Source organism: Aplysia californica, unplaced genomic scaffold (genome assembly GCF_000002075.1).
Source record: "Aplysia californica isolate F4 #8 unplaced genomic scaffold, AplCal3.0 scaffold00204, whole genome shotgun sequence".
Classification (NCBI taxonomy): domain Eukaryota; kingdom Metazoa; phylum Mollusca; class Gastropoda; order Aplysiida; family Aplysiidae; genus Aplysia; species Aplysia californica.
Genome location: NW_004797474.1, coordinates 302,447 through 311,105, shown reverse-complemented (window position 1 = coordinate 311,105; position 8,659 = coordinate 302,447). Strand labels below are relative to the sequence as shown.

Here is an 8,659-nt window from a genome sequence, read left to right as displayed (position 1 = left end):
CACCCCAACGTACGCTTCCTATGTTTCCAACCGTTCAGTTTAGATGTAGAGCTACAATGTAAGTGGATTATGTCGTCAGGAGAGGAAACATTCGGCTTTACATGTTATTTTTTTTCTTTTCAGAATTGGTGATGAGAGGCCACTGTAAAAATCTCTTGAAGCTTGCTTATAGGCAAGAGACTGTCTCGTGCGGTTTGTTGAAATTTGCTATTGTTCTATTTATAGCACAACGCAGAAGGTTGAAGAAAATTTAACATCGACTGCTTCTCCTCAGAGCGTCCTTTCTCACGCAGAGGACCACTCACGCCCCACGCCGCAATGGGATAAAGGGACTGCCGAAACCTCGTTGTCTTGGCAACGCGGTTATCTCGTTTTCATCCCGACAAGCCTCCTCATCTTTTTCTGGCTGTTCCATCAATTGGTAGTTCACCGGTAACATAAAATAAGAATAATCATGAACTATTGAAATCATTTGGCCTATAGTAGTCATGAGAAAAATATTACCAATAATATTCAGAATATCAGTAATTCAATTTATGTGCAAATTTTAGCTTTGTTGTTTCTTTTACATGCAACTAAAAGCCGTGTCCAAAGAAAAGAACGGCAATGTATCTATCGGCTGCAGTAGCGTGATCACGTGGTTTCAACTTCCGTTTACAAAGCATCGTGCATCCCTCGTCTTTTGGCAGGGGTCCATATTTTTCATCAGAAGTTGGTAAGTAACTCTAATGTTAGTTTTCTTTTGTAATTTCTTGGTCTTTAATGTGTCTTATCATCTTGTAAAGTGATTTTACATTCTTGGTTGGTTTGGGATGTTTATTTTTGATGGAAGTGAAGCGTACATCACTTTTATCTTGTGAATAGGGAAGATGGGTTCGCGGGAAAAAGGTGAGTGAAAGCTTCGCCACGTCTAAAACCCAAATATCCTTTACTTTTCAGTTACTAAAGTGCTAAAAATGTGTCTTTCAGCAGCAGGAAAAGTGGATTTTACTATAATAAAGTTTCCGTAGTTTTTGTATACTGCATGGACACTATGAACAGAATCCCCATTTCATCATTTGAAGTAATCCTCTGTTGTCTTTTTTCTTTGTTTACACTGACTACGCAGTTTCAATATGGCGTCCGCCACGCCATATAAACGATTGTAAACCAGGTCTTTTGACGAAACTTTCGAGATAATTTTCGTGAGATGCATTGCTGTAGATTATCCGAAGATACTCTATGTTAAAGTTAATGCTGAGATAAGAAAGCAATGCACATTTTTGACGCTGCTTAATTGATTTCAGATAGACTGTCAATGATTTGAAATTGAAATTGGCAGTCTGTCTTGTACTTGAGTTTGAGTCTCAAGTCAGTGTCATGAGTTGTTTGTAGATTCTGGTTTAAAATTTTGATAGCAATATCTTAAGGCGTAAAGGCAGTACTTGGTCATTCTTTCAACCATTGCGAAAAACTCTAGATCTATCTTAGTTGACCATTGTATCAGAATGGTATGGTTGTAAATGTAATGTCATGTTCCCAACATTAAAGACCTTGTTTGTTTGAGAAAATTGTGGGCACTGTCACTTTGGGTTAATCCGTTTTTGACACCACCAGTGACAATTAGATTCATCAGTGACAACTAGATTCTAGATCTACCCTTATAAATTGATTCTGACCCTGTCCCTAACCTGTACCGAACCATATCTCAACCTCTACTTCTACCTACTAGAACTCTATGTGAACTTAAACCCACAAAGTTATATTAGTAGGCTTATTCTGTAATCCAACTTGAACTTCTAAGGTCAAAATTGAGTGAAATGACGATACCTCGTCAATTATAATACAATAATCTGAACGAAATCTCAAAAGTTCAATCCTTTATTGGAAGTGATTCAAAGTTTCGATTCTGTTTATTAGTGATAATGAATTGTTCTTTCGAAGTGACTATTTCTCTGAATGCTCGGGAAAATAAAGTTGAACTCTATTTTTTCGAACGATTTCTAATCTCGAGATTTTTTGGTTATTTGCGAAATTTAGGCGTTGTCCTTTCATTCTGTCCTTCTGGGAGGACTGGGAGGAAGCATTTTTTGCATCGAATCAATTTCTAGAGCCCAGAGCTAGAGATTTTTAAATGTCTGAATACTCAGATACTTCAGTTGTGGTTGGGGCAAAGTTCCCGGACCATACTTCATCTGAAAATACCTTCAAAAGATACAGCGGGAAAACAAGACTGCTCGACCTTGGCAGTAACCTGTTTTGCATTTAGTCACCCCGCAAAAACTAAAATCTTTCATGTAAAAAAAAAATCCCCCCCCCCCCCCCCCCCGTTCACTCCTTACACACAGGCCACTCCATTCGCTTATTATCAACAAATCTTGAGAATGGATACCGTTCGGAGAAATAAAGTTCAAGTTTATTTTCCCGAACGTTCGGAGAAATAGAGCCGGCCTTATTCTTTTTTGTCTAATCAAATACCCACTCACATTTTCCCAAATTAATTTAGAGTATTATAGATAGTTATAGACTTTTCATACATAATGTAGCGGGTGGGGGGGGGGGGAGTGTTTAACTATGCTCTCTGATCCCTAATAACCCGTCCTGGCTTCAGGACTGTCCTCCTTTTCTATTTTGCTCTTGTCATGAAGTGTATTGTTATTTAGTCGTCAATAATAATCACTCATTGTAAACATAATGGCCTGAAATTGACACAATTAGGGATTAGAATTGCACAGTTAATATACAAGTACTGTAGTACTCTTTGTTTAATCCCTGATTTTTCTTTGCTGACATATATATCAAGTCTTTAATGATACTGGTTTTAGGTCTCATATATAAATAGATTATGTGTTGGAAGGGATCTAAGGAAAGCACTTAATTTAAGAAAAAGTGCTCTTTGGAAGGTCCTGCATGTCCTGCATTGCTTCATGACATTTTTCATTTTGATTCTGAAGGTAAAAACAAAGAAAACTTTGACCTTGGTGCAGAGGTCGCCCGTTGTACAGAAAAATTACTTTTCACAAGACATGCCAACTTCCACATGTAACAGTTGCTGTGTTGAGGGTTTTATTTTGATAGCTTTCTATCAGCTTCCCAATTCCAATCAAAGATCTAACCTTGAACTTGCAAATTCATGCGACTTTTAGACTTCGTAAAGTCTAAGTCTTTTGATCAGCCCTTCTGGCTTTTCGTGTGACGGATATGGTCCATAATGCATATGTATATAGCTTAAGTGAAAAAAATATTTCTTCTTCCTTGCGTTCCCCTGCTATATCACATGAGTAGTTGACTGCTGGTTGTTTAACCTGCAGTGCAACTGATTTTTACGTATGTGACCTTTTTTCCTACTTCATTGGGCCCATGTGCCTTTTTTAGGCGGCCACATTTTGGTTTCGAAGGTACTCTTATTATGTTTTAATACTGACAATCTAGTACTCTGATAAAATTAAAATCAGAGCTCTGTGAAAAAGAGCTGTCAAAACCCCCCCCTTGAGATTTGCATAGAATTCGAATTAAAAATAAAAATTTAAAAAATTCTGTTTTCTGTCGGGTCATTTGCGAATGATTGTTAGTGAAAATACACACTACTCTTTTTGAGCTTTGCTTTTGAGATCCAAAAGTGTCTTTTCCTTTGTAAAAACAGTTGAATATAAGGTTATTCGCTGCCTTTTTACCAACGGTTGGTCCGTTACACAATCTTAAATTACTGAGGTTTCTGGAAACTTAATTTTCCCCCCAAAAATAAATTTTTTTAAAGGTTTCGGAGGAAAACTCTCAATTTACGTCTTGAAGTGGTTGGCATGTCTTGATGGTTTTCTTTACTTGTATAGTATGGCTCTTTTCTTCTATGCAGAAAGTCAGTTTAGCTTAAGATGATCTCAAGGTTGTCTTCATGCAGTTTCTTTGCTTGTGTCTGCTTATTATGGGATAAAATCTGAAAAATAAGAATTAAACCTTTTTGTTGTGTATCCCCCAGTAAAGTAAAATTGATCTTAACTGATTGTTAGATCATTTAGAATTTCTCTCTTTTTTGTTGTTAGACTGTTGTATGAGTGACAGCTATGTTATTACCTGAAAAGGGAGTGCAACTTTTATTGTAACTTGTTGGAAGTTTTTTAAATGATGCTGTCTAAAAAAACCCCCAAAAACAAGTGTTCCAAGCATTGTAATATAATTATTTTTATGATTATAATGCTTTCTTGTCTTTCATATGTTTTAGTATGAGCTGCAAAATTTATTAAAATGTTAGTCATAACGTAATCACCGGCATCAATGATAAGTGGAGAAAAAAAAAGAAAAAGCAACAAAGGTTTCTTCATTGTGGATGTAGAGTCATCTGATATGGTAGTATGGTAGAGTTGTAGAGTGCCGAGTCTCCCCATTCCTTTGCTTTTGTTTTCTTTTTTTTTTTTAGTCGTGGTGCCAATAATTGTAAAACCTTTTCTTTTTGTTCTTGTCATTTGAATTTTTGACAGATGTGCGTTTTTTAACTGGTTTTTACAAGATTTTCTGAGACAACTATTATTCACACTTTTCTGATCAGATGGGAACATTCTCAAATGAAAGACCTGGTTATGGGTACTGATGTTGAAGTTAAGAAAATACGTGTCGAGGTTTCCGGCTATAGCCATAATGTTGAATTTTTAGATTAATATATGTATATCTAGTTTCAAAGTTGGGCACATTGGCGTCTTGATTTTTGCTTTATTATGGTATGTCTTGTTATTTTAAGTCTGATGACAAATTCAAATACAAAGTTCCTCTATCAGACACTTGTATAAGATCATCATGTAAAGAACGACCACTTCTCATTTCCTCCCTTGCGTTAAAAGAAGAGGATTAAAATGATGCTGTCCAAGATGTCCACCTGTCTAAGACAATAGACATTGAATGACTGTCTTGGAGAATTTTGACTGGTAATGCTTTACTTATTAGTGAGCAACTGATGAGCTTATAATATACGGGTGCTAGTCCACTTAACGGTCTAGCGTAAGTTCTGTCTGACCAATCACAGTCTATCGTGATTATGCATTCTACTGTAAGACCTGAATAGGGTAATTTTATACTATTACTCCCACACCCTGGTGGACTTCTTTCAGTTCTAAGAAATAAGAAATCATTCTTCTTGCTTACTAGAACATACTTGCATTGCTACATGGGGTGGTGTTTAAATCCAAAAAGACTAGCTGTCAGCAGACACACACACTTAACACAGCCACTCGTTCACTCAAGAGGGGTTTCTTGTCCAATCTAGAAATCTGAGATAAATGCATTCCATTTCCAGTGATTCTGCCCGGCATAGGCTCAATTTATAGACATCCATCAGAGTTAGCTGGGAATACGACCTCTTCAATGTTTTTGCAGTAAAATGTAAGAATTTTCAGCACCTCCTGAATTAACTTTTTTTTTTTCTTCTTTCAGATGATGTGCCTTTTGATTTACTTTACCTTCGCAGTATTGTAGTCTCCATATTCTCTCAACTTCACGCAACATTCAGGTGGAAGTGCTTTGTGTATTGAATGAAAATGGCAGATTCCGGTGAGTAAAAGTTTTTAAAAAATCATTGTTTTGTTTCTTCGGCCAATAAATATGAACAGTAGTTGTATTGTGCGTTTAATCATAACATGTAATTTTAATTGCAGGTTTTAAGGGTGGTTGTTTGTTTAATGCTTATTGATTCATTTAAAAGAAATAATGAAAACTGAAAATTGTATATAGCCTCAAGCTGAGCATGTTTATATATTCTTTGCCCTTGAAAATCAATTGGTTCATCATGGCACAATGTTTGTTCTGTCAAAGATGACTGGATTTATGTATTTTTTTTAGTGATTGTTTATGAAAGGTGTCGCACACATTGAAAGGTCAGGGAGGAAAGAATGTAAACAGTAAATGCACTACAAGTGATAATCTTCTGTTATGCTGGTTTGTGCTTTTCTATGTGGCTCAATGAGAGGTTTTAAAAAAAAAGACCAGTTTCTTTATGCATGAGTGCAAACATTCTTTTGATTTAAAGTTGTTTGCCTAAAGTCTTTTAAATCTTCCCTTTAAGTTGTTGATTTTCTAGGAAAGAAATAATTGCTTTGTTCTTGACCACGTCTGTGTAAACATCAATACATGTTCGTTGATAGCTAGAGATAACTTGTGGAGGTTCACTATAGACGCATGAGAAGCGCCTTTGAAAACACAGTAAGATCTGGTGACTGTCAACATGTTGCCATTTCAGAAAGGCTCCGGGTTATCTGAACTTTCTCTTTCCATTACGTGACATTCCTCTGTTTAACTTCTTTAGTAAATTGTTTTCTCAGGTTTTAAAACGGGCCAGTGACCTTTTACTTTTAGTATTGTGAATTAATGAGCTTTTACCCTTAAAATGTAGTTAGTTGCATTAAATGTTAAGTTACGGTAATCTTTTAAAGTTCTCACAGTTCATTTGCAATTGTGAAATTCATAAGGCAGCCTTTAATTCTTCAAATTCTCCTATTTCGCTGGAGAAATATTCTCCACTGCGGATGTATTGGTCATCTTCGAACATTGAGGAACGATCATCATTTATACCAACAGTTATTGTGAGGAGTGAGAAACTGTGAAAAGAATATAATTAATCAGCATAAAAATCCTTTATTTGTCTGAAGCTGAGAATCACAATAATTGAGATCATGGGTGGAAGTATTGTGATGTTGATGTTGACCAGAAAGAAGTATCTGTAGTTTCAGAGTTTTGTTTAGAACTGCCACTTTCAGAACGTTCCCTGTAGCTGTTATTCATTGACTGATATCTAAATTGTCATGGGTCTCTTCTACATAGTCTCCCCTACATTTCTTACTTTTCTAGCGGGCTGCAGGGGTCACCCCAGTAGTAGTCTGTTTTGCTTTGCATATTTTCTCTAGGGCTCCTTAAGGGTTTTTTTTGTTGTGTTTTATTATTTTGGTAGAATTTTTAAAAAGAAACTAGATTTTATGTGGGGTTGATAAATTTGCCATATTTTTTAAATTGTTATTTTGGTTCCAAATTATTTTTTTTCAATATATCTTAAATGTTAATTGTTACTTCTGCTGGAATTGATGAGAAAAATGTATTCCATCACTCAGCTTTTAAAAAGAAAAAAACAACTTTGGTTTTTCTTTTTGTGGTGACTACTATGTCCCTTTCAACACACGGAAACGTGAATTTTTAGTACTGTTACTGGTGAATCAAATAGTGTGCAAGGCAAGGGGTGCATAATATAGGATTTCTGGGGACATCTAATGTGTGGAGTATGGATAAGGAACATATATAGCTTCTGTCAGTTCTGTATAAATGAAAGGAGCGAGTTTTAACCTTTTCCTTTATAGTAAGATTGTTTCTTGAAAGTGGCAGAATCTTTCAAACCCACTGGGCTTCAGCTCTTAACCTCTAGTGCTTTTTTTTCTTTTTCACATTCAGTAAGATTGTTTCTAGAAACTGGCAGAATCTTACAAACCCACAGGGCTTCAGCTTTTGACCCCAAGTGCTTGGTTTTTCTTTCTATCTCCAGTACTCAAATAATTGATCTTTATAATTACTCCCCCTGCTTTTAACATTTGTAAGGGGGGGGGGGGCAATTACTCCTCACTGGCTTGCAAAATGTCATTGTGCCTGGGGCGCTCTAGCAAGTGTTGCTTGTATAGGTATTCTGATGCAATACTGGATCATTTGATTCAAAGTGGCTGTAGATTGATTTTATTGCCCTTGTTCTCACCAAGATTTCAATTTTTCCAAAGGGGTGTAGTATGATGATGGTTTTATCAACTGACTGACTTTCTCTGCAGTCTTTTAATCTAAGAGTGTCCTTTAAGGGTATTCTTTTTTTTAAGGGTTCTGCACTTGTCCTCTAGTGTATATCATGAGTCCGTTGAAGTAAATGTTGTGTGTTCGTCATGGGTTGATTGTGTATGTACCCTTTCTTTTTGTAATATGGGAATTTTATTGGAGTTATCAAATTAAAACTGATATTTTGTATGCGATCAGACTAATGGCACAGCTTTACTAAAAAATTTGTCCAAGACGACCGCCCTTTGTAGAGGAGAAAAGTATTTGTCTTAGACATGTGGATGTCTTGGACAGTGTCATTATAGTTTAAAAAAAACCCCAAACAATGCAGGGGGGGGGGGTCGGTTGACTATCTTGGATAGGTGACTGTTAAAGCAGTTTTGGTTCGACTTAATTTGTATTCCCTCACGGTAGTGTTATTTCAATAATAGCAAATCAGAATGTTTCATTGAGAAAATGTTCTTCCTATGAAAATTGATGAAAGAGCATTTTTGAAAATTCTTTAATATAAAAATAATGATATAACACGTGCATGCAGTAAAGTAGATATGAGAAGTGGGAATGCAAAATACAGAGTCCGGCTAGGCAGGAGTAAAGCAAAGCAGGCCAGCCTTATTATTGGATACATGCTCTACTGATAGTTCCAATTCACGTTTCGGCCACACCGTCTCATCGCTTTTGCTACAGATAGGAAAATTGCCCGCAGTGCCGCTCAGCCGAATTTCGGGACGAGGAATAGGGCCCTTCGTTGCTAGGACACCATCAATGCAGAGTCGTATCCAAGGCAACGGGCGGTTAACGTCAGATGGAACCATTCCCTTGCTGCCAACGCTGCTGGCCCTTGCCTCTCCAATAGGGCTCTCATTGAAGGGAATTTTATTTGGCCAGCGCC

At 36.6% G+C, this 8,659-nt stretch overlaps 1 protein-coding gene across 1 annotated transcript in view; it reads left to right on the top strand.

Annotated features, from left to right (window-relative positions):
- The first annotated feature begins 634 nt into the window (after positions 1-634).
- The window catches only part of LOC101846815, a 53,189-nt gene continuing 45,164 nt past the window's right edge, over positions 635-8,659 (top strand). Inside the window, exons 1-2 of the mRNA XM_005099160.3 lie at positions 635-715; positions 5,401-5,517. Of these exons, the coding sequence (XP_005099217.1) occupies positions 5,499-5,517 (19 nt within the window). The 5' untranslated portion in view covers positions 635-715; positions 5,401-5,498. The remainder of the gene's footprint in view (positions 716-5,400; positions 5,518-8,659) is intronic.